At 45.4% G+C, this 25,904-nt stretch overlaps 1 protein-coding gene across 1 annotated transcript; it reads left to right on the top strand.

Annotated features, from left to right (window-relative positions):
- Nucleotides 1-426: 426 nt before the first annotated feature.
- LOC134227595 (symplekin-like) lies at nt 427-23,487 on the top strand. Its single transcript, XM_062709188.1, has 5 exons — nt 427-735; nt 834-2,238; nt 21,192-22,373; nt 22,493-23,235; nt 23,292-23,487. Exons 1-5 carry the CDS (start codon nt 652-654, stop codon nt 23,394-23,396), a joined length of 3,519 nt encoding a protein of 1,172 aa, XP_062565172.1. The 5' UTR covers nt 427-651; the 3' UTR covers nt 23,397-23,487.
- Nucleotides 23,488-25,904: the final 2,417 nt, after the last annotated feature.

Here is a 25,904-nt window from a genome sequence, read left to right as displayed (position 1 = left end):
ATAAGTTTTCGAATGTATGTGACTAATGCGATGTATAAGTTTTTTCTTATACATGTCATTAAGCGCCTGCTTTGGCAAAAAAGTATTAGAAATATTAATAATAAACAACATTAATTTTTTTTACGTGTAAACAAGTGCAGCCTCGGCAGTGTCACATGAAAAGGCCTATACCCCTGTAATGGATACACTGTAAACCCAACAGTACTCATTAAAGAGTAAAAACCACCCATTATTTTTCAATATATGAAACTGTCAAAATAATGAGTAATTATATTTTTTTCATAATGTGTATTTTGAACCTATATCCTATAACCGAATCTATAGATGGACACACTGCGTTTATGCCCACCCTGTAACGCCCGTAAAAACGTAACGCTTTAGTTGTGACGCGGGCGCCTTCATTCGGTTTGTTTTGATTCCTGATTGTCAAAAATTCTGCAGTGTCGGCTTGGTATTACGAGTTTTACATTTTTTTTGGAAATTTTGTTCGAAAATTCTCAATATAACTCTTAAAATGAAACTTAGGCCATAAAATATATTTGGTGGACACTACCAGACCGTGCAGTTTCTATTTCAAACAAGTTATTGGTCGGAGATTTCCTTGAAAACATTTATTACCGCGCGGGGAAATTTCAAAGCCAACAGTTGAAAATGGATTTTTTCCGTAGCTCTAGTTTCAACCAAGAAACGGCTTCGCTTTTCATGGACGAAAAGATTGCATCTGCCCGTGGAAAGGTTTGCACTTGTTTATATGAAATTATTATTTCTCGAGTTTAAATTAGCTGTTCCGCTGGTTTGATTTTTAACATCAACATAACCTTACTTTCTTTTAGATCATCGAAGCTTTGAACGAATCCTTGACGGCCAACACCACCCAGAAGTGTGAAATCATTGCCAAAGTCCAGGAACTGATAATTCACTCGGATGCCGAGCTGCTGTTAGAGTTTTTGGATAATATACTGGCATTTGCACATGACTCCAACCAGGAGGTGCGAAAGTCGGTTGCCGGATTCATCGAAGAAGTTTGCAAATCCAACATTAGCTTGCTCCCTAAAGTGGTTCACATATTGTTCGCTCTGCTGAGGGACACGGCTCCGAGTGTGACCAAAAGAGTGATTCAAGGATGTGGTGCGATCTACAAACAGGCCTTGCAATGGATCTGCTCTCTGTCGGATATTACGGAGGAAGTTGAGCAAGCCTGGAACACGTTGTGTCTGATCAAGGCCTCGATTTTGGATATGATTGATAACGATAATGACGGCATTCGGACGAATGCAATTAAGTTCCTTGAAGGAGTGGTCATTCTGCAGACGTACCCAGATGAAGACAGCATGAAACGGGAGAACGATTTCTCCCTGGAGAATATTCCGTTGACGTTGAAAATTGCTCGAAGGCGAAAACTGGAAGACGAAGCTGGCCACATTTTTGAGTTGCTGATTCAGTTTCATGCCGCTTCTTATATTTCTCTTGTGAATCTTATCGCTTGTACGGGTACGCTCTGTATCATAGCCAAGATGCGTCCGTCCATGATGAATCAAGTAGTGGAAGCTCTATCGAATCTACACTCAAACTTGCCACCAACACTGTCGAATTCTCAGGTGAGCTCTTTACGGAAGAAATTGAAAATGGAGTTCTTGAACCTGCTGAAACACCCGGCTTGCTACGAGCATCAAACCACCATCGTTCAAATTCTGCAGGATCTCGGCGCCTCAAACAGTGAAATCGGTCGAGCAATTCCGAAGCTTGATAAACGTGAACAGCAGCGTCGAGCCAAGCGAGCGCGGGACAGCTCAATGTCTTCTCAGTTGGCAGCAAAGAAAGCGAAATTGAGCGAACATATGCGTCGTGAGAAGGAGCGTTCGGCTGCTGCTGCCGCTGCAGTATCTTCGGAACCACGTCAAATGGAAATCGATTACGACGAATTGAACGAACAGAAGGCCCGATCCAATGTCCTGAACGAACAGTTCTTGAACGACAATCTTAAAAAAGTTGAAGTTGTTGCCCAGTTGGTGTTGAACAATTTGACCAAGCTGCCGCCGGAACCTCCGCAGCAATTCGCGCAGAATTACTCTTCGATGCCGGCCAACACCACCGTCCCGCAGCAAATTCAGAAGATCGCCCAAGTTTTCGCACAACAGATGACCGACGTACGGGTTGGGCCAGGTTCGTCTGCCATGACTAAGGAACCACCGATGAGACCGAAGATCAGCGACGATGAAGAGCGGAGTATCATTCAGGGTGAGTATATTAGAATTTGTCAATTTGTAATATCTGTAATGGAAATATGTTGCATGGCGTTTCTACACAGGTTTCCAGAAAAACCTTCAGAAATTGAAAAATGGAGGAAGATAATGGGACATGATGAGTTTTTAATGCAATCATACATTGACTAGTCTGGACTAATCAAAGATTCTGAACTGAAACAATATTATGCTAAACATAAATTTGTTATGTGTAAAACAACTTTACATAGTTATTATATAAAAACTGTTTTCAATGTCAATTTTTTATATTCTCACGAAATCAATGGAAGCCAATGAGTGGAAACGCTCTTGTTACATAGTTGTTTCAACTTTTTAGAGAACAGAACTATCTTGCGAGTAAAAAAAATGGAAAAACAGATAAAGCTTTGAAGAACAAAACTGATTTCAATTGGTTAGGGATGGAACAATGCTAAAAATATGCTGATATAGAACGCGCCATGATGCAATGATGGTCAATGAAGGTATATTAAAAACAAGATTGAATTGAAGACGGGCGTTTCTGGAACGCTAGATTAAGAACGGTCTATATGAGGTCAAAAATAGTAGCGTTGCTAGGATGAACAAAATTCTGGCCGAGCATCTGTAAGATGGAAATGAGAAGCTGCAAGGATTTGTTCTCCATGCGATTCAGCGGGCAGCTAACCGGAATTATTTCGCGGACGACATCAACGATATTTTAGACGATTGCATGGCAGTGGTGGGGGCATTCATCCCACTAACAAAAGAGACATCAACACCAAGATTGTACATGTGGCGGGTAGATAGCCTAGTGTAGATTGCTGATTAAGATGTATAAGTAACGTATACTATGAAGAGAAAAGGCATGGAGCTGATGCGATTTTGCGTTATTTTGAAATGGAAACCACATTCGCATTCAGTTGACAGACTTTTAACCAAGTTATGACACGAGTTGGGAGTTGACTCCAAGGCGGCGTTTTTTTAAACTACAGCATTATTAACATTACCGTTACCGACGAGATGGGAGCATTCTCTACAAAGCTGGAACACACATAATATGATGCCCACTGCGGGACGTCAAAATCGTCATCGGTGACATGAACGCTCAGGTAGGAAAAGAGGAATTATACAGACGTCATCGGAACGCGTAGTCTGCATACCGTATCGAACTTTGCAGCCTCCCGCGAATTGTCAGTTGAGAACAAAGTTTTGCTCGCAGGAATATTCACAAGGCCACACGGAGATTACCTAACCAAAAAAAGGAAAACCAAATCGGCCTGGTTCTAATCGACGGTAAATTCTTTTCCGACATCATGAATCACGCCACCGCGGACACATCCGCGGCTTGTTACTGCCGACACACTAAAACTACCCTGTTTACAGCTGAAATGCTTACTCAAACACTTCGAACTACTTTTCTCAAGTGCCAGCTAGGCCACCAAACCTTCGATGCCTTGTCAGTACAGAATGTCATAACCGAGTCCAAAAAAAAATCCATTAATGTATTGTTCTAATTCTCTGTACCATTATATTTTAATCTGTAACTAATGAAATGTACGACATTTCGCGGTCTACAACTACGCGTTCATTCAACCCTCTTTTTAAGGCACTTATTGGAGGGACGTAAAACGAATTTTTGCTAAAACTACTTTTTCAATTATTTCATTGATCTTTGCAATGTTTTGGGCGCGTTCAGATCGCAGAAAGCTTGATGCAAAATTTCATAATTTCCGCACGATTAACGTTCCAACTGGCTTGTCGTTAAACTCACCAGGAATCCTATGTGCCTGCCCATAAACGAGATGAGCAGTCGAACATTTTAGATCTTCACGGAATGCTGTTCGGAGGCCAAGCAAAACAAGGGGCAAACGATCGTGCAATTCTTCCACAATTCCGTTCGCCTGCTGGCTGTTGTGTAAATATTATGCACGCCGAGTAACCTTGCTAGCTCCCAAAAAAGATTTGATTCGAATTGTCGGCCTTGATCACTTGTCAACGTTTCCGGGGTTCCGAAACGTGCTTTCCATCCTGAGTACAAAGCCATTGCGACTGTTGGTGCCGTCATGTCATTGGAATTGCTTCTGGCCAACTCATGTAGCGATCGATTATAGCTAGCAGGTAGCGAAATCCTTTTGACGGCTGGAGTGGACCCACAAGGTCGATGTGAATGTGTCGAAACCGAGCTTTCGGTATCTCGAAGCTGGCGAAAGGAGCAACTGTCTGTCGATTGATTTTAGAACGTCGGCACTCCAGGCATGTCTTCACGGAAGAATTGATGTCCTTGTTCATAGAAGGCCAAACGAACCGATCAGCATTGATTCGTCTCGTAGCACGTGCCCCAGGATGGGCCATTCTATGTAATTGTGCAATAAATGTAGTACGATGGCGTTCTTGAAAATAAGGGCGTATACAGTTGTTATGCGAGACATCACAGTATAAAGAAATATGAATATTCGGAAATCGCAAAGTTGGAGTTTTAGGGAACTTGAATCTGACTAAAGCAACTGTTTCAACTGCCGGTCATTCGTTTGATCCTTACTGGGATGTTGTAATATGCCCGCACCAAACCGAGAGTAGTGAAGATAGTCTTACCTTGAAATCTGTTCAGCAAATCTTGAACGTGAGAAGCATTGAAACAGCATATTCAGATTCCAACGGCTAAGGTTACTAACCAGCGATCACACGCAGCGAGATCGAATGCCGACAATTTCAACGAGAAATGTGATTTCTGTGACGCACTCCATCGAAACTATCAGTGCAACAGACTCAACACAATGACGAGTGCAGAACAGTTCGAGAAAGTACGCGCGGCAGGTATATGCTTTAACTGCCTCCGAAAGGGACATCGTTCTAATGCCTGCCCTTCATCAAAGACCTGCCAAAAATGTCAAAAGCGACACCACGACACCACACGCAACTGCATGACGACACTACGAACCAGCTGGAGTCTAAAACCATTATGACAACGACTGAGTCGAGAACTGCGGATCTCGGAACGACATCGACGTCCTCATTGTGTATTCCACAGGAGCAAGATTCGTCAGAGAATGTAACGATAACATGCTACCTGAGCAACGACCACGCTCCGAAAACAGTGCTACTGCTAACTGCAGTAGTTCTAGCTACCGACCGAGACAACCGAATCCATCAGTGCAGAGCCCTTCTGGACAGTGGATCCCAAGCGATCTTCATTACCGAAAGCATGGCCAACACTCTTGGAATGGAAAAGCAGCGTGCTAATGTTCCCATATCTGGCATCAACAATGTCAGGAGTTTGGCACGAGACAAGGTGGAAGTTCATTTTCAATCCCGATTCAGTGATTTCCGTGCGGCTGTTAAATGCCTGGTGACCCCCAAGGTCACTGGAACAATCCCGACAACAAACATCGATGTCACTGATAGGGTAATCCCAGATGGTATTCAACTAGCCGATCCGTCGTTCTTCAAATCCAACAAAGTTGATATGCTGATTGGTGCAGAGTTGTTTTTTGCACTGATGAAACCAGGGCATATCACACTCGATGACGATCTTCCCGAGCTACGAAACTCGCACCTAGGATGGCTAGTAACTGGTGCTTACCGGCCAACACGAAAAGAAGAAGCGATCCAGTATTGCCATGTTGCATTTCTCGATTCTGTCGAACAAATGATTCGCCAATTCTGGGAAGAACCGACGAAGAACAACGATGTGAAGACCATTTTACATCAACACACTTCCGAGACAACAGTGAACGATTTGTGGTTCGATTACCGCTCAAAGAGAACGCCAATCAGATGGACAGCTGCCGATATCTAGCAATGCGACGCTTTTTCATGCTATAAAATCGGCTACAACGCAACTCCGAACTGAAAGCGCAATATGTGGACTTCATCCGAGAGTATCTGCAACTTGGTCATTGCCGAGAGGTAAATGTGGTCGACGACGATACGAACATCAAGCCATATTATTTGCCACATCACGCGGTACTTCGTCCTGGAAGCTCGTCGACAAAATGTCGGGTTGTTTTCGACGCAAGCGCTAAATCTGCTCCAACGAATCTGTCGCTCAACGATGTGCTGCTGATAGGTTCAGTAGTTCAAAACGACATCGTCTCCATCATGCTTCGCTTTCGACTACACCAGATTGTTTTCTCGGCGGACATTACCAAGATGTACCGTCAGATTAATGTGCACCTCGACGACATACACAAGCAGCGTATATATATATATATATATATATATATATATACATTTTTTTTTTCTTGAGCAAGGGTAAACGGAAATCTGCAACCAGACACCTGAGGAGGTACTCAGGTAGTGATGGGTATGTCATGTAACTCTTACCCGACCCACTAAAACCAAAACCCTTTCGCCAGTCCGTACCCCCGGCCCGCAATTAAGCAATACATCAGGGGGGACTATTGAGAACGCTCACGCCTATGCTAACGCACTTGACGTCAATACACACAACATCGACTTCAAGGGTGGCTACCTCACCACCCGTCGATCGCAAGCTATGATAGTAACCTAACGGTCCGTATCATAATCTCACGTTGAAGACGAGCACCCCGACAACAACCACCGCGCGTGAACCGCAATGACCTCTATATTTACATACTGAGGTCCCCGCAGCCCACCCGCGACATGTTGGTTGTCGGGGTGAGCAAAGTGTTCACTGCATCACAGGTGCCCTTACTGCACACGTTGGTTTTGTTCAAGACGCCACCACCGCTGCAGTTTCGACATAATCTGTTGAGATGCTGTGTTCACCGCATTCCATAACGCTTCCTCCCGGCACATCCTCTCGACGAGGTTGTCCGGGGTTGTATCCATACCACTAATAAGCAGCATGGCATTGCGTTCTATCTCGAATCGCGGGCATGCGAACATCACATGCTCTGCCGATTCTACCTCACCTACACATTCAGGACACTCCGCAGAATCTGCGAAGCCAAACCTGTGTAGGAATTTCTTAAAGCAGCCATGTTCAGACAACACCTGTGTTAGGTGGAAGTTGACTTGACCATGCTTCCTATCAACCCAGTTGGACACATCTGGAATCAGTCTGTGGGTCCAACGACCTTTGACTGCGGTGTCCCATGCTCTTTGCCATTTAAGCAACGAAGCTGCTCTCTTGACACGTCGCACTTGCACCGAGTCCCTTTCGTTGTAGCACTCCACATCCTCCTCTAAGAGTATGTCGATCGGCATCATTCCAGCTATAACGCACACCGCCTCATATGATATGGTGCGATATGCGCTCGCGACACGTAAACACATCAGCCGGTGTACTCTGATCAATTTCTTTACATTGTACTTGGCTTTTAGTGCTACGGCCCATGCCGGCACGCCATAACGGATGATAGACAATGCTACGCCAGCTATCAGCCTACGCACTTGACTATGCACCGCCGATCTGTTGGACATCATTCGTGATAAAGATTTTATCGCCAATGAAGCCGGCTGACATGCATAATCGACGTGGCTCGTAAAATTGAGCTTATCATCGATCATCACGCCCAGATGCTTGAGAGACCTCACGGAGTTAACTGTGCAGGTCCCTACTCTTATCCTCGCCTGTTGCAGCCCATGACGGTTATGCACTACCACGACTTCCGTCTTGTGATGTGCAAGGGACAACCGCCTCGAGTTGAGCCATTCCTCCACTCTGCCAATCGCGTATGAAGCCTTCAGTTCGACTTCGTCGAGAGTGTCTCCTGTTACCTCCAGCATTACATCATCCGCGAAGCCTTCTATTTTCACACCGGCCGGGAGACTTAGGCGTAATACTCCATCGTACATAATATTCCACAGAACCGGTCCGAGGATCGATCTCTGTGGAACACGGACACTACGATCAATTTTTGACCAGCATCAGTGTCGTATAACAGCACCCTATTCTGAAAATAGCTTTTCAGTATCCTGCACAGGTGCACAGTATCCTCAAACGGTGCAGGGAGTCAGCAATTGCTGCCCAGCTAGCATTGTTAAACGCGTTTTTTACATCAAGCGTAATCAACGCGCAGTACCTAATACCTCTTCTGTTTAAACCTCTCGCTATCTTGGCCGTATCCGTTACCGCTCGAATTGCTTCGATGGTAGAACGGCCCTTACGGAAGCCATACTGGTTGCTAGATAAGCCACCAGCACACTCTGTATAAGCCGACAATCTATTCAGAATGACCCTCTCTAGCAGCTTTCCAGCTGTGTCGAGTAGGCAAATTGGTATGTATGCCGAAGGATCCCCGGCTGTTTGCCAGGCTTCGGTAATAGCACCAATTTCTGCCGTTTCCATCGATATGGGAAGTTTCCTTCGTCCATGCATCTCTGGAGGCAGCTCCTGAACATATCTGGATTGGCAAGAATGGCGTGTTTAAGGTCCAGGTTTGGAATACCATCCGGGCCTGGCGCCTTATTGAGCTTGAGTTTTCTTGCGGCTACGATAAGCTCTTCGTTAGTCACTAGCGGTACCACGTCAACTGACTCGTACGGAGTAGCGGGCCAGTTCGATGGTTCATGCCTCGGAAACAACCCGTCGACTATTTTGGCCAACATCCACGGAGATTTCTCAGGTGGCGTGGTATTGGTCCTAGCCATCACCATCCTGTATGCATCTCCCCATGGATTGTCGTTTGCCATCCTGCACAGCCGCTCGAAGCAGGCTCTCTTACTACATTTGATCTCGTAGTTCAGAGCTCTGCTCGCTGTCTGGAACACCCTGCGTCTCTCGACCTTATCAGCGTCTGTTCTGGCACGTCGCAGCCTTCTCTTTGCTCGAAGACAGGTTCTACGAAGGTCTGCAATTGTGTCAGTCCACCAGTACATAGATTGCCGGTTTCCGGGTGGTTTGGTCCTCCTAGGCATCGTCACATCGCATGCACGGGTTAGTACATCGATTAACTCGTCGCCACTTAATCCCGTTGTTCGCGTCTCCCATCGTAGTGATTCCTCCAAGAGTTCCCCTTGTGGTTGCTACGGGGGTATACCGGATCATAAAACGAATTTCCTGATGATCGCTGGAGGTATGCCCTTCATGAACCTCCCATTCTGGCTCCACCTTCCATCCCGCGCTGCAGAAGGTCACATCGATGCATGAATCACCGCTCGGTCCCCCGAACGTTGGCACTTGGCCTACATTCAGCAGGACTACGTTCAATACCGCTAGCGACTCTAGCAGGGTATGATCTCTAGTGTTTGTGGACCGGGATCCCCAGTCCTCTGCCCACGCATTGAAGTCGCCTGCTACAACTAACGGTTTTAAGCCAGTTAGTTTTGCTGCAAGAATATCTACTACCCTAGTAAACTGCACTATACTCCACCTGGGAGGACAGTAGCAGCTACAAAAGTAAACACCGTTTACCTTTGCTATAACGAAACCCTCATCATCAGGTGATGATACTATCTCCTGGATGGGATATCGCCCGCAAGTCCAGATGGCCACCATCTGAGACTTATCCGCAATCCAACTACCGTTACCGGCAGGGATGCGGTATGGATCAGACAGCAAGGCTACATCTGCTTTACACTCAGTAACCGACTGTTGTAACAGCAGTTGAGCCGCCTTGCAGTGGTTCAGATTCAGCTGCGTTACCTGCGTGTCTGGATCCTTCTAGAGGCCGGACAAGCCTGGACACCGGTGAGGTGTCTGTTGTCTGTACCCGGGGGACAGATCAGACACCTTGGTGCAGCCTGACAGGTGCGAGCTTGGTGGCCTTCAGCTCCACACCTACGGCATAGCTTACTGCGATCAGGTCCTTTACAGTCATAAGACTTATGACCGTTGCCAAGACACCTGAAACAGGTCTGAAGCGGTTGGCTTATACTTAGCGGAAATACCGACCAACCCACTTTCAGTTTAGCCTTATCCATTACCTTTTTGGCCTCAGCCTGAGGTACTTGGAATGAGGCAACCTGCATTCCCGCGAAGCTTTTGCGTAACCGAACCGTAGATTCCTGGATCTCGACATTGCACTGATCTCTCAGTGCGTCGACCAGGTCTCTAGCCTCGGTTACTTCATCCAGGCCCTTGCACTGGATGTTCGAAACTGGACATAGGGCTCTTACTTGAACCCCATCGCCCAGGACTTCCTCCGTCAACTTTTTGTACTCAGTACTCTTCTGAGCAGCATCCGGCTTCAAGACGAGAATCATCTCGCCTCTCCGCGTCCTTCGGATGCAGTTGACATCCTCTCCTAGGCCAGCGAGTTTGTCATTAACTCTCATGGCCTTCAAGACTTCGGCGTAGCTCTTGTCGTCAATACTGACGATAATCGCCTCGCCTCTGTATTTACGCTTACCACTGACATTGGAAGGCGCACCCGTCTCCTTCTGGGCTCTACCCTTCTTAACAGTGGCGCGTATCGCTCCGCCTGCCGCTTTCTCTGCGGCCTGCTGCCGTTGCCTTCTCGCCTTCTTGGGATTCACGACCTCCCTCCACGGTAGATCTTCCTCCCGGCGAGCTTCAGTGGTTCTCGATGGTGGAGGCACTGGGTTCACTGGCTTGGGATGGCCATCCTTCTGCTCGACCTTCTTCCTTTTCTCTGGATTCGGGGCTGCGGACTTCTCGACAGCTGCTTTCAGGTTCGCCTCCTGCGTAACCTTACTCAGCTTCGGGGTCGCCCCTGTTACAGCCATCCTTTTGCGGAGTTCCTCGACCTGGCTCTCCGCCAGTCGTTTGCCCTCGGACAGGAAACGAATTTTCGATTCTGCCTCCTCTTTGTCCTTATCCGCCTGCTTCCGCTCCTTGACAAGTTTGCGGAGCTCTCTCTCCGCACTCTTGCTGGCCTCTAGTAGGGACCTCCACTCCGATTTGGCCTCAACTACTAGGGCACAGAGTGCCTGCACAGCAAGTTTCAGATCCTTGCTGTACTTAACCCGGTTGTCTAGGAACGACATAATCACGTCGGATACCTCCGTGACTACCTCCATCGTGTGACCAGTGTTGGTAAAAATTCAAAATCTCAAAACTCATGGATGATTCAAATCAAGCGTGAGTTGAAACGCACCCAACTCAGCACCTAAAAACTCATGGATGAGTTGAATCATCTATTTGAATCATCGTAGGTTTTCTTTTGTTCTCCTTCGTTAAAAACAGTGAATTGATGTTTGTTGCATAAAATATCAGACACTCTTTTATGTATAAGCAATAAATTGCCCCCAAATTGATTTCAAATGCGTTTTTAAACCAAAATGATTTTTCGGCAAATGAGTAAAATGATGCGTTTTAGCATGAAAAATTCAAGCGTGATGCATTCCTTTAAAATCGCAGACGATTTTGTTCGCACGGGAGCGCTCGCTGATTGAGATTTATGAGTGATTTTACCAACACTGCGTGTGACCACCGCGTTCTTCGTGGTTCGCCATCACAGATTTGATGACGCGGGTCAGGGTGGGGCCGTCCATCTTTACTTCAACCGGCACCTCCTCAGACCCTCCACGGTCTTCTCCATCGTCTTCCCCCGGCGATTTTTGGGGAGACCTTTCAAGGCCGCTACGTCTGGTGAAAGGGTTCTCCTTACCACCATTCGCCTCACCTGCATCCCTCGACGTTTTGTGTTTTGTGTTGTTAGAATTCATCGCTGTTGGGTCCCCCTTGCGGCTGCTGTCGAATCCTGCTGGTGTAGTCGCCTTCGCGATCCCATGGTTATCTATACATACCTTGCGGCATGCAGGGAGGCCATGCGAGGGTTGACACTTTCGTGTTCAGAGCCAGATCAGCGCTAGTCAGGGAAAAGCATCTGAGCCTACTCCCACTCAGCTGCCAGCTGAGCGACAGGATTGTACCGCGTGCTACAAGGCCCGCCACGGTTTTAGGGGACGGAAGACAGCCTGGCCATTAGCCCATTCGCCGTTTCAGGTCGGTGTCACCCGGCCTTACTAAGAGAATAGAATAACCAGACTACATTCTCTACATTCTTCTGCGACATTCCCGGTAGCAGCAAATATCATCAAGTCTGACTGTTATGTTGACGACGTCTTATCAGGGACTGCTACGATCGACGATGCTATCGAAGCACAACACCAGCTACAATTGATGTTGGCTCGTGGTGGATTCCCAATTCACAAGTGGTGCTCTAATTCACCCGAGCTACTTGCACGTATTCCGGAAGACGAGAAAGAAACGCTGAAACCGCTTGCAGATCGCCATGTCAACAATGTCATCAAGGTTCTCGGCATACTGTGGGAACCAATCACCGATGAACTTTTAATTGCCGAATGCGCAAAGGCGCCAACTGAACGCGACCCACCAGCTACGAAGCGTATAATCTACTCGGAGGTAGCGAAACACTACGATCCGCTAGGATTATTCGCACCTTCTATCCTTTTAGCAAAGCTTCTGGTACAACGCTTATGGCAATGTAAACTGGATTGGAACGAACCCGTTGACGACCAAACACAAATGGAATGGAACAACCTCAACACCGCGCTCCCTCAACTAATGCAGGTAAAAATCCCTCGCCAAGTAAAGTTTCGTTGTGCTGTTTGTTACGAGCTGCACGGATTTACAGATGCATCTAATACGGCATACGGAGCCTGCGTTTACATGCGCACAAAAGGAGCGCATCACAAGAAGACATCTAATCGTGCAAGAACTTCGACGGTCGACGATGGTCATCGTACGCGTGGTTCAGCACATCGTAATACGCGATGGAATCCAGCGAGTGAAAACTAAAACGCTTTGCAAACGCATCGGAAATCTCAATCCTATCTACACCGATGATGGTGTGCTAAGGGTCGGTGGACAACTCAAGCATTCCAACTTATCCGACGAATTAAAGCACCAGCTGATTCTTCCGAACGCAAGTCCAGTCACACATCGCCTGATCCGAGAAATGCATCACGAACTTTTGCATGTTGGACCGGCTGGGCTTCTTTCTGCAATCAGACAGCAGTTTTGGTTGCTACGCGCTCGATCAACCATTCGACAGGTGACTAGGTCATGCGTGAAAAGCTTTCGATCGAATCCAACAGGCATTTCTCAGCTCATGGGCGATCTTCCAAAACAACGAGTGACACCATCCCCCGTCTTCAGCATTACTGGTGTGGACTATGCCGGACCGATGCTTGTGAAGCAAGGAACACATCGTCAAAAGGTGGTCATAGCATACATCGTGGTTTACGCTTGTATGGCAACGAAAGCTGTACACTTGGAGTTGGTGTCTGATCTGACAACCGACGCATTTCTCGCCGCCTTGCAACGCTTCGTGAGCCATAGAGGAGTTGTTTCGCAAATTCATTCTGATAATGCGACAAATTTTCATGGTGCTAGGAATGAGCTTCACCATGTATTCGAGATGTTCCGGAATCAGCCCGACGTAGACAAGATAGTAAGGTTTTGCCACTTGAAAGAAATTGAGTGGCATTTCATTCCGTCAGACTCTCCCGAATTCGGTGGCCTGTGGGAGGCAAATAAAACGTTAAATTTCGAAGAATTCATTTTCATTTATTTAGTTAACATCTAAACAGATAACACTGAATCAACAATTTGACGCCACAATGCACGATTCGAGGCCGCATCTCTCCATCCTCGGATACGCCCCACGCTCGCCAAGTCGTTCTGCACCTGGTCTGCCCATCTCGCTCGCTGCGCTCCACGCCGTCTCGTACCTGCCGGATCGGAAGCGAACACCATCTTTGCAGGGTTGCTGTCCGGCATTCTTGCAACATGTCCTGCCCATCGTACCCTTCCGGCTTTAGCTACCTTCTGGATACTGGGTTCGCCGTAGAGTTGGGCGAGCTCGTGGTTCATTCTTCGCCGCCACACACCGTCTTCTTGCACACCGCCAAAGATGGTCCTAAGCACCCGTCTCTCGAATACTCCGAGTGCTTGCAAGTCCTCCTCGAGCATTGTCCATGTTTCATGTCCGTAGAGGATTACCGGTCTTATTAACGTCTTGTACATGACACATTTGGTGCGGTGGCGAATCTTTTTCGACCGCAGTTTCTTCTGGAGCCCGTAGTAGGCCCGACTTCCACAGATGATGCGCCTTCGTATTTCACGACTAACGTTGTTGTCAGCCGTTAGCAAGGATCCGAGGTAGACGAATTCCTCGACCACCTCGAAGGTATCCCCGTCTATCGTAACACTGCTTCCCAGGCGGGCCCTGTCGCGCTCGGTTCCGCCCACAAGCATGTACTTTGTCTTTGACGCATTCACCACCAGTCCAACTTTTGTTGCTTCACGTTTCAGGCGGGTGTACAGTTCTGCCACCTTTGCAAATGTTCGGCCGACAATGTCCATGTCATCCGCGAAACAAATAAATTGACTGGATCTGTTGAAAATCGTACCTCGGCTGTTACACCCGGCTCTCCGCATGACACCTTCTAGCGCAATGTTGAACAACAGGCACGAAAGTCCATCACCTTGTCTTAGTCCCCGGCGCGATTCGAACGAACTGGAGTGTTCGCCGAAATCTTCACACAGTTTTGCACACCATCCACCGTTGCTTTGATCAGTCTGGTAAGCTTCCCAGGGAAGCTGTTCTCGTCCATAATTTTCCATAGCTCTACGCGGTCTATACCAAGATGAATACACTAGTAGGTGCTCCAATCTGCCAAGTTTATGGGAGAGAAGAAGGCGGGGGTGAAAAATTCATTTTCAGTGCAAAACGACAACAAATCGGCTGGCTCTCCCATACTAAAATCCAAGATGGCTGAATCGTGAATTTGCCAGATTGGAACACCTAGTGGTGTATTCATCTTGGTCTATACTGTCGTATGCCGCCTTGAAATCAACGAACAGATGGTTCGAAATTTCGAAGAAATGGTAACAATATTGTGCGAAATTGAGGCCGTTCTCAACTCGAGACCATTTTTTGCTATATCCAGAGACCCAGCTGATCCAGAAGTGATTTCTCCAGCACACTTTTTGATTGGTCGCTCAATGACTGCCTACCCGAACCAACCTATGAGGACATCAAGATCAGCCGGCTTAGCCGCTGGCAACATCTGCAGCTACTACATTCTGGAGGGCTTGGTCTCGCGATTACTTGTGCAGCCTGCAACCGAGGAAGAAAAACTGGAACACCGCATCGAACGTTCGACCTGGGATGATCGTGCTTCTGCAGGACAAAAACCGACCTCCACTGCACTGGAAGCTCGGTCGTATCACCAAAGTCTATCCTGGTCCCGACAGTTTGGTCCGTGTTGTAGACGTTTTCAGCGAAGGCAAAACTTTCTCCCGATCCATTGCGAAGTTATCTGTTTTGCCAATTGAAGAAAACCAAGGCCAACCTGATCATCAATAATTTTTTGAACCGCGACGCTTCAACCGGGGGCAGGATGTTCCGTACGGAATTACTTTACCGTGTACGCCACAGTTGAATCAGCAAACGCAAGCGCTATGTATATGCGTTTCAACAGGAAGCGAGAAGGGCGAAGGAGGAAATTTAGAAACGGCGCGAAAGCGCGCGCAACGGAAGGAGAAGAAAAGTTTGAATTGTGTTTGCCTCCATTTTATGCATCACTAACAGTCCGACTACCGACGAAGCAACATCGCGATGAGCCCCAAGTTTAGTGTTTTTCAATGCGTTGAGAATAAATTAGTTTATTAAATTCAATTTCGACCGTGATTTCTAATTATTCCGACCGCTACGTTCTCGAGTTGCCCGTCCGCAAAGAACCGTGCTCAGAAGTCTCGAAGTTATACAGTCCACATTGTGTCCACCGAACTCGATTTTTTCCCGACCGAACACTACCGATGGTTCGAAGTTTGGTCGTTCCGTCGTTAAGCTGCCGGTGTCTCAGTTCCACTAGTAGTCCAAAATGCGCGAAAATATGCACTCCGATGATAGCTTCGGTTACATCGGTCACAATAAAACGCCAATTAAAGCGTCGGCAGAGTTCGAGATCGACTGAAATATATTTGCTGGCGTAAGTGTTGATGTATGTGCCGTTGGCATCATGTAGTGAGAAAGGAATAGTTCCTCTCTGCTTATCGCTTCGTGATGCAGGTATTATTGAATCGTAAAATACGTGAACGGTACCTGTTATATCTTGTCAAAAAGACTTAAAAAAACTTAACAGGTACTCAGAAATGAATTATGATAAACCACAGAAGCTGTAAGTTATTTCATGAAAATAATTTTTAAAAATAATAAGAACGACTAAAATTTTTAAAATTTGTTGGGTTGACAAAATAGGTCAAAAAGGTGACGAAAGCGGGACGTGATAAAATCGGATTGAAAATGTGATAAAATAGGAGGTAGACAAAATCGGACCCAGCATCGGTCCGACCTTCTTGGAAAAACATGTCTCCGAAATAATTCCAAGAATTTTTATGCCAAGGTCTCTTCTAAATGAGTTTGTGGTCACTTTAGACCTCACGGAAACCTGTTCCAAGATGACCGTTCCGAAACAATTACAAGAGTTTTGATTCCCATATTGCCGAGGTTTCTTCTAAATGAGTTTGTGGCCACCAAAGGCCCTTCGGGAGCCTGTTCCAGGATGACTGTTCCGGTTGATATGCATCCTATCCAGGAACGGTCATCCTGGAACAGGTGACAAAATCGGGTCAACACTGTCCTACTTGGGAAACATGTTTCCGAAACAATTCCAAGAATGTTGATACTCATTTTACCAGGGTTTCTTCTATATGAATTTGTGGTCACTTTATGCCATCCCGGAACCTGTTTCAAAATGACCATTCCCGTTGATATCCATCCTATGGCCTTAACTATATGGAAAACATGATTCCGGAATAATTCCAAGAATTTTGATACCCATTGCCAGGGTTTCTTCAGAATTATTTTGTAGCCACTATATGGCCCACGGGACCCTCTTCCGGGATGTCTGTTCCGACATCAAATGACCAGGTGGTCCTTATACGTTGTGAAGCCATAAACTTTGAATTTTTTACGAAACTGGTAATTCAGGATTCATGAAATCATCATTTGGTTACTATAGCATCAACTTATCCTTTTTTGAGACATAATCTAGCAAATCCGGAATTCCGGTAACCAGATAATCCGACGCTCATCCAATTCAATTCTATGAATCGCAAAAGGACCTAAGTAACATTTTTTTTTTCATGAATTAATTTGAGAACTGTAATCAAAAGCACCATCTGTTCGTTGATTTCAAGGCGGCATACGACAGTATAGACCGCGTAGAGCTATGGAAAATTATGGACGAGAACAGCTTCCCTGGGAAGCTTACCAGACTGACCAAAGCAACGGTGGATGGTGTGCAAAACTGTGTGAAGATTTCGGGCGAACACTCCAGTTCGTTCGAATCGCGCCGGGGACTAAGACAAGGTGACGGACTTTCGTGCATGTTGTTCAACATTGCGCTAGAAGGTGTCATGCGGAGAGCCGGGTGTAACAGCCGGGGTACGATTTTCAACAGATCCAGTCAATTTATTTGCTTCGCGGATGACATGGACATTGTCGGCCGAACATTTGCAAAGGTGGCAGAACTGTACACCCGCCTGAAACGTGAAGCAACAAAAGTTGGACTGGTGGTGAATGCGTCAAAGACAAAGTACATGCTTGTGGGCGGAACCGAGCGCGACAGGGCCCGCCTGGGAAGCAGTGTTACGATAGACGGGGATACCTTCGAGGTGGTCGAGGAATTCGTCTACCTCGGATCCTTGCTAACGGCTGACAACAGCGTTAGTCGTGAAATACGAAGGCGCATCATCTGTGGAAGTCGGGCCTACTACGGGCTCCAGAAGAAACTGCGGTCGAAAAAGATTCGCCACCGCACCAAATGTGTCATGTACAAGACGTTAATAAGACCGGTTGTCCTCTACGGACATGAAACATGGACAATGCTCGAGGAGGACTTGCAAGCACTCGGAGTATTCGAGAGACGGGTGCTTAGGACCATCTTTGGCGGTGTGCAAGAAGACGGTGTGTGGCGGCGAAGAATGAACGGCGAACCCAGTATCCAGAAGGTAGCTAAAGCCGGAAGGGTACGATGGGCAGGACATGTTGCAAGAATGCCGGACAGCAACCCTGCAAAGATGGTGTTCGCTTCCGATCCGGCAGGTACGAGACGGCGTTGAGCGCAGCGAGCGAGATGGGCAGACCAGGTGCAGAACGACTTGGCGAGCGTGGGGCGTATCCGAGGATGGAGAGATGCGGCCTCGAACCGTGCATTGTGGCGTCAAATTGTTGATTCAGTGTTATCTGTTTAGATGTTAACTAAATAAATGAAATGAATGAATCAAAAGCTTTCATGTTGTTCTGTTGATTACAATATTCAAATTATTTCATGAAAAAAGATGTTACTTAGGTCTTTTTGACAAGTTAAGCGAGAATTCTTTCTGAAATTCCTTTCGGAGTTCATTCGGACATTACATTAGGATTTTTTTCGGAGATTCGTAAAATTTCGTCATTAAATTTTCGGAAGAATTACTTGAGAAAATATCGAAGAAATTACTAGAGAATTTCGAAGGAATGGAATTTCCAAGGAAAAAAAATCTAAAGGAGTTTCCGAGGAATTCCTGAAATAATTTCCAGAATAAGGAATTTAAAAAAGAAATCCTTAATATAATTTTATGTTTTATGAAGGAACTTCTAAAGCAATTTCTCAAAAAAATTCTAAATGAATTCCCGGAAGAATTCTTTACGAAATTACTTAAGGTTTTTCTGAATTAAATTCCGAACCAGTTTCCGGAGAAGTAAATTCTTGAAGGAGTTTAAGAATAAATTTCTAGAGGAATTTCTAATGGAATTGATGAAGAAATTTTTGAAAGAATTTCTGATAAAATGCCTGAAAGAATTTCTGAATGAATTTACGAAAGAATTTCTTAAAGTATGTACCTTTCAATTTTTTTTTTCAAAAAATAATGAAATCATCTGCACCATGTATAACTTAAACTCGTGAAAGCTGCTTCTAGATGTTATGTGTTCAACGTATTTTTAGAATCCTGGAAATTTATTGAAAACCCTGGAAAAAACCTTGAAAAATCAGGGAATTTTTATTTTGAAGATGAGTCGACACCCTGGGTGAACTATTTCGCGGTCAATACCATTTCACAGATTTAATTTTACTAATATTGTGTATTGCAAAGCAGGCCAAGTTCCAGTTGGAATGTGGAGCCATACAAGAAGAAGAAGATATTAGATTTGTATGAATTCATTTCTGCATAAAAAAACGTTTTGAAACAAAGCTACCTTTGCCTCATACCGTGTGTTGGGGTGTTGGGTTGCCTCAAGGGGATGTCTTCCTCGCAAGAAACAAGGGGGAAAATACTATTTTTCAGAGCCTTTGCAAGCTTGTTTTATTACACTTATTGGCCGCTTCCCGGGTTCTACTACTCACGGACCTTTAGCCAGGTTGAATTCATTTTTTTTCCACGGCTGCGTAACGAGCGCGCATATTTATGTACACCTGATTCTTTTTTTACACGGGGGATGTGTTCCGTGTAAAAAAAGTTTTCAGTTCAAAATTTGAAAATCCGTGTAAAAAAAGTTTTATTATTTCTCAAATCATGCAAAATGGAGCAACTTTGAAAAATTTTTGCATAGGATTTTTTTTACACGGCCGTGTAATGTGTATTCCTGGAAGTGGTTGATGGTCACTCGGTTTCGGACGACTCATGTAGTTCCGATGTAGCTCCCTTGAAATTGCTTCCCTTGTCCGAAAAGATTTCCTTGCATAAGCCAGACTGGTGAACTGATAAAAAGTGGCTAATAAAGCTTCGTTGGACATATAGGAGACCACCTCCAGATGGATCGCCTAGGCTTTTACAAGGCGAGCTTTGTACCGGCCCTACTTGACCAGTATCGGACCACCTTACTGTACTCCGGTTTTTTCAAAAGGATGTATCTGGGTCACTCGGAACTTTGTGGTTTGGCTCGGAAACAGCGGACACATGATCTTGTGATTTTCAGAACTGACGATCGTCCGTCCAGCACCCAAAACTTCAATCGTAGAGCCACCAGCGGGCCTGATGAGTCAACGTGCGCAAGCACTTAGTGATATGCTTGGATTATGAGGTCGATGAGCGGATGCCTCTGTATTAGGATTTGGTGTTTGCTTTCCAAAGGTAAGTAGGAGTTTTGCAGTCTCCCACAAAAAGCCATTGAGGTAGATCGGATGCAGCGAGCATCAACTCGGCTGATTTCATCAGCGAGATTCTCTTGCTGGGTGACCGTCACGGTGAGCTTCAGAGCACTGAAACGATGGGGTGACGACTGATGATACGTCTTGAAGGATCCTTCTCTTGGAAATTTCGAATGAATCGCTCAACCAGTGGGGTTTACGGAATGAGCTGTACTTTGAGAATACAGCCAGCTTATCCTGGTTGATAGCGGGTATTGCAACTATTGGTATCGCTCTCAATTCCGGAATAATTCCGTCGGGTAGATCTTCGAGAATCGCTATGTCTGCACACTAGAGAGGTCCCGCCTACCAGAGTTCGTTGGTACATCTGGCAACAGACCTCTTGACACAATGTCCGCTGGGTTCTCCTTCGTTGATATGTACCTCCATTGTACTCCCAACGGTGAGTTGGCGTATTCTTTCAATGTGGTTTCTTACGAAGACTTGCAGGGTTGCAAGCGTCTTTTGTAGTCAGGCGAGAACTATCTGGCTGTCCAGTCAGAGGACGATGCTGGTAACCTAGTATAAGACCTCTTTTTGACCCCGAAACCGCTGGGCTCGATTTCAGAGGGAAATCGGCATTAAACTCCAGGCTTCTGGTTTAGAGCCAACGGCAGCCCCCGAGTAGGGTACTAAATAGGAAGAGGGTACGATGAAGGAAGTGGTTACCCTCCAATACATTTTTCTAACTATATCTTTCACATGTTATGCAATTGCACAAATCGAGTTTCAGACATAGTAATTAATTTCCGGATGGCTAATACCCGGAATATAGGTAATTTACTTTGATTGTACATGAAAATTATTTTTTCAACAAATTACGAAAATGGTATCGAACTTCAGCATTTTGCAAGACAAGGTGAGGAGGTTAATTGGTTTGATGTTACCACCCATTGTTGTTGGATATTTATCTACTTACTATCATTTTCCTTGTTCCAGGTCGACGTCGAGAGTTGGATATGGAAAGCTTAGCCGATGAGGATCCCGATTTGGATGATGCAGAGCTTGATAGACTTCCGGAAGAAGAACGAAAGCGCGCCGAAAACACCAGAAAGCTTCGGGAAACGTTGGAGCGTGTCAAAGGAGGTGAACCGAAACTTAAGCAAAGAGTTAAGGCCTTCGGTCTTCAGGACATTACCAAGCCGCAGACCACGAATATGAAGCACAAATTCCTGCTCGATGCTGTGAGCAGAATACTCAAAGCGGAGAAGCAAGCCCTCAGTGGTGGAGCAGCATTTAAACGTAGACGTATTATAACCGTGTTCGGATCTTGTTTCATGCCTTCGGTAAGGGATGTCATTCTACAGTTCATCTACGAGGACATCAAGAAGCGGATGGATTTGGCTTTTTCGTGGATTTTCGAAGAGTACAGTTTGCTGCAGGGCTACACTCGTCATACCTATGTCAAGTCAGAAATGAAACCCGATTTCCCGTATACACAGTTAATGCTGAACCTGTTGACCAACATCATGGAGCGACAGGATTTGCGAGAGAAAGATTCATTGTTGAAAAGCATTTATTTGGAAGCACCGTTGCTTCCAGATGAGATAATCAGTCTGTTGAACCACATGTGTCAGCTGGAAGAACTAGCAGACTGCGGTATGCAAATAGCGAAAGATCTGCTCATCAGAAGGCCACCCAAGGAAAAAGTATATTTGGATATTCTCTTCAAATACTCCGTCTATGAAAATAGCATAATTCGCGAAAAAGCCATCCACTATTTATTGCACATTTATTCGTTGCATCGAATCTTAACCGACGAAATGGAGACACGATCACTGCAGTGGCTCGGATATTTGGAACACGAAAACCCACCGGAAGATGTGTTCGCCTTTGAACTGGGCCGTGCGGAGATGCCAAGAGTATGGACCGACGAGCTGGCGAAAACCTGCTTGGGTCTGTTCTTGGAGATTCTGGTGTACAATCAGGAAATGATTCATAGATTGTCGGATGTTTACACCAAAGCCACATCCGACATGAAACGTGCGATGCTGAGAGCAATCGAGGCACCGGTTCGCAAAATTGGTGCCGAGAGCGAGGAACTGCTCAAACTGATCGAAAACTGCCCGAAGGGATCGGAAACCATTATCACTAGGATTATTTACATTCTAACAGAAAAATGTAAGTTGTTTTTTATATGTATTTTGTATTGTGTGTTTTGATTTTGAAACTCGCAGTTCTGGTGTAGACGGTTCTTCTTCGCATCATTTTAAAAATATACTATTTTCTGCACATTACAGCACTTCCGACGCAGGAACTCGTCAACCGAGTTCGTACTTTGCACCAGACTAAGGTATCTGACGTTCGTCTGTTAATCCCAGTTATTAACGGTCTTACCAAGAAGGAAATTCTGGCCGCCCTACCTAAACTTATCAAGTTGAATCCAGTTGTTGTGAAGGAGGTGTTCAATCGATTACTGGGCGTCGGTTCCGAGTACAGTAGTGCTGATCTCCCTATCACTCCTACGGAACTGCTTGTGGCTCTACACACTATCGATACCAGCAAAGTCGAACTGAAGTGGGTTGTCAAAGCTACATCCCTTTGTTTGGCGGAAAAGGAAACCTACACCCACGACATTCTGGGCAGTGTGATTCTGCAGCTAGTGGAGATCATACCTCTGCCGACGTTGCTCATGCGAACCGTAATTCAATCGCTGACACTTCACCCAAGATTGGCAGGATTCGTCACAAATCTGCTGCAACGTCTCATCATGAAACAAGTCTGGAAACAAAAAGTTGTCTGGGACGGTTTCCTCAAGTGTGCCCAACGGTTGACACCTCAGAGTTTGGGCATTTTGATTCAGCTCCCCACGGTACAGCTGCAAGATGCTTTGAATATTTGCCCAGAATTCAGGGAACCGATGCTGGAGCATGCCCGAGAAATTATGGAACATCAAATTGGCCACGTTTCGCAAGATCGCATGGATGTTTTATTGGGTATTTCTCCTCACACGCCATCCGAGAGAACGGAGCTACAAGTTGTTGTAAGTATCGTTTGTTAGAATCATGATCAATAAGTGAAATACTTTTTTTTAAATAGGCCAACTTTAACGAAGAAATTCCAACGACCACCCATATGCCTGTGATAATCAAACAGGAAAAGGACGTAGAACGTCCGGAACCAGCTCCCCCTGGAATGGATTAAACGTAGCAGCGCTTGTTGTTATTTTGTATGGTTGCAAATACTTGAATTGAAATTACGGTAATAAAGTACAATTTTGTGTATTGAACACGGATATGCTTTGCGTTGAAAACTGTAGTGCTCTAAGACCATCAAGGGTTGTTTATTTATTTTCTATCTAATAATCCTCCGCGAGCATCCTCCTGGTCTCGTGTCCGTAGAGGACTACTAATGGGATAGTTTGGTACGGCGGAGAACTATATTCCATCGGAGCGTCGTGCGGACACCAAAGTATGTTCGATTTCCTGCCACGATGCGTCGCCGAATTTATCTCCTGGTAAAGTTTTCGAAAGTCACCAGTAAGCTTAAGTACACGAATTCTTCAATGACCTCGATTACAAACTCGTGGTGAGTGGTTTACGTTGTCCTCTCCTGACTCCCTTATCATCATGTATGGTCAAATCCGCTTAGCTTCTCTCTTCAGTCTTGTGTAGGATTCCTCCATCTTTTCAAAGTTACGTGCCTTAATATCAATTGTCGATAATCAAAAGTATGTTACATGGAACAAATTTCAATTATTGTGTGAATAATATGTCTAATTCTTTGTCATACTTAACTCTTTTTTTTTGCACCGCATCGCATGGAATGACTCAGGAACAGTACATATCTTTTTTTTGCAGTTTTACTGGCGGGACTTTGAGTAGAGTAGAAACCCCTGCACCTGTCGTCCAAGAAGACACTGTTGCAACTGAATCAGAGGGAATTACGTTCATAAATAGTCAGAGAGGTCAAATTTTTGTTTCCAATTGGTTTATTTGATAGGCTCAGGCATGTATAACATTTTACGGAGCTACAATTCACATGAAAGCAGAGACAGAACAAAAAAAAAACTTTGGAAGAAGGAGACAAAAATAAAGCATTAGACTTTGATGTCAGAAACGCAAAGGAAACTATAGATAGTTTGCATATAGATTTCTTCACGATCTCCAAAAACATCTCGAATTTCCCTGAAGGGTTGTTTACCTCGGGCCACAGAGGTTTCCAATAATTGCTCTCTTGATGTGTCATTTTCCGAACAGTATCGAACTACGTGATCGATGTCATCGTTACCGGCTCACCTAAATAAGTTGCTATCGACAATGTTTATTCTGAAGAGATGTGCGTTTAGTGAGTATTGATTGGACAAAAGCCTCGACATTACGCGAATGAACCCTCGACTTAAATCCTCACCTCTGAACCACATCCATGCATGATAGCGTATGAATTGTGATCAGATGCTGGTTTTCCAGGCTTCTGAATAGCAAGAGAGGTCTAATGCTAACTAACATTTTTTTTTATTCCTTTCTTTTATTTGGTAGGACTCTGTGCTTCTTAACCGCTACTGTTCCGAGATCTACTGTGGCATTCTGCTGTACAGAATCCACACAAAATCTATTTTTAGATTTCCATTATTCATTATTGTTGTCGTTGCCAGTCCATTGTGTCCGTTTGTCCATGTCGTGTGTATCATATTGTCGTTGCATTGTTCAGTTGCCATTTATTTGGGTAACGTTGGAGGAATGCCTCCGAAAAGAACAATTTGTCAGTCGTCATCAGGCAGCCGTGGACGGTGACGGTAAGACGCGTACCCCAAACGCCACCGTATAGGCTGCGGATCCGCGACTGACGAGGGTTTGGTGGAGGGGCTGGGAATCGAACCCATGACCATTCGCTTGTAATGAAAACGTGTAGCCAACTACGCTATGGGACCCCCTCTAACTAATATTGTAATAGTTTAAAGTCATTTTTGTCATTTTCTTGTCACAATCAAATTATTTTGTCAGTTTTTATGCTGTTTGGATGTCTATTGTCATTATACGCGCTCAAAATCTACCGAAGCGGTTTTTTCGACTCACATGGAACATGTTGCCCAATGTTTCATCGTAAAAACTGAGTCGGAAGTTTTTTTTTATCAAATATAAGAAAGTATTCAATCCCCGGTTTATAAAAATAACATGTTAATAACTTTTGAAGCAGTTTTCTAGCCGCACAATGATCATGTCGTCCATTAAGACATTGTTGAACTGGCTCAAAAGACATTATATTTGTAACTTTAATAGATATTCTCTCCCATTATCTCATTCTTAGTCATATAGATTGATGTAATGACGAGTCACAAGGAGAGTGGAGGCCATAAAATGGAGGTGATTGCAAATGTAACGGACGTAATCATGTCCTTTCTGGACAACGGTACAGTACAGCAAGGACCTTAAAAAGTCCGTGCTGACCCTCTGCCCTCATGGAACGAAAGATCCGCCAACTCACCGAGGAGAAAGAGTTGGCAGTGAGCCAAACGGTGGAGGCCAGGAAGGCAGCCGAGTCGAAGATTCGAGTCCTAACGGAAGAAAAGTAGCTGGCAGAAAGCCAGACTGCAGAACTCCGCAGACGTATGGCTGTTACTGGAGCAACTCCAAAGCTTAGTAAGGTCAGTATGGCAACCGACATGAAGGGAGCTAGCGCTAAGCCCGTATTACACGAGGAAGAAGGCTACTA

The sequence above is a fragment of the Armigeres subalbatus genome, chromosome 3 (assembly GCF_024139115.2).
Source record: "Armigeres subalbatus isolate Guangzhou_Male chromosome 3, GZ_Asu_2, whole genome shotgun sequence".
Lineage (NCBI taxonomy): Eukaryota > Metazoa > Arthropoda > Insecta > Diptera > Culicidae > Armigeres > Armigeres subalbatus.
The sequence above is the reverse complement of the archived record's forward strand: the minus strand, read 5'-3'. Positions and strand labels throughout refer to the sequence as shown.

Coding starts and splice junctions, on each gene's coding strand:
- LOC134227595 (XM_062709188.1), top strand. CDS start 652: ATGGATTTTTTCCGTAGCTCTAGTTTCAACCAAGAAACGGCTTCGCTT. Junction 2,239..21,191: donor AGAGCGGAGTATCATTCAGG/GTGAGTATATTA, acceptor TCCTTGTTCCAG/GTCGACGTCGAGAGTTGGAT. Junction 23,236..23,291: donor GAACGGAGCTACAAGTTGTT/GTAAGTATCGTT, acceptor TTTTTTAAATAG/GCCAACTTTAACGAAGAAAT.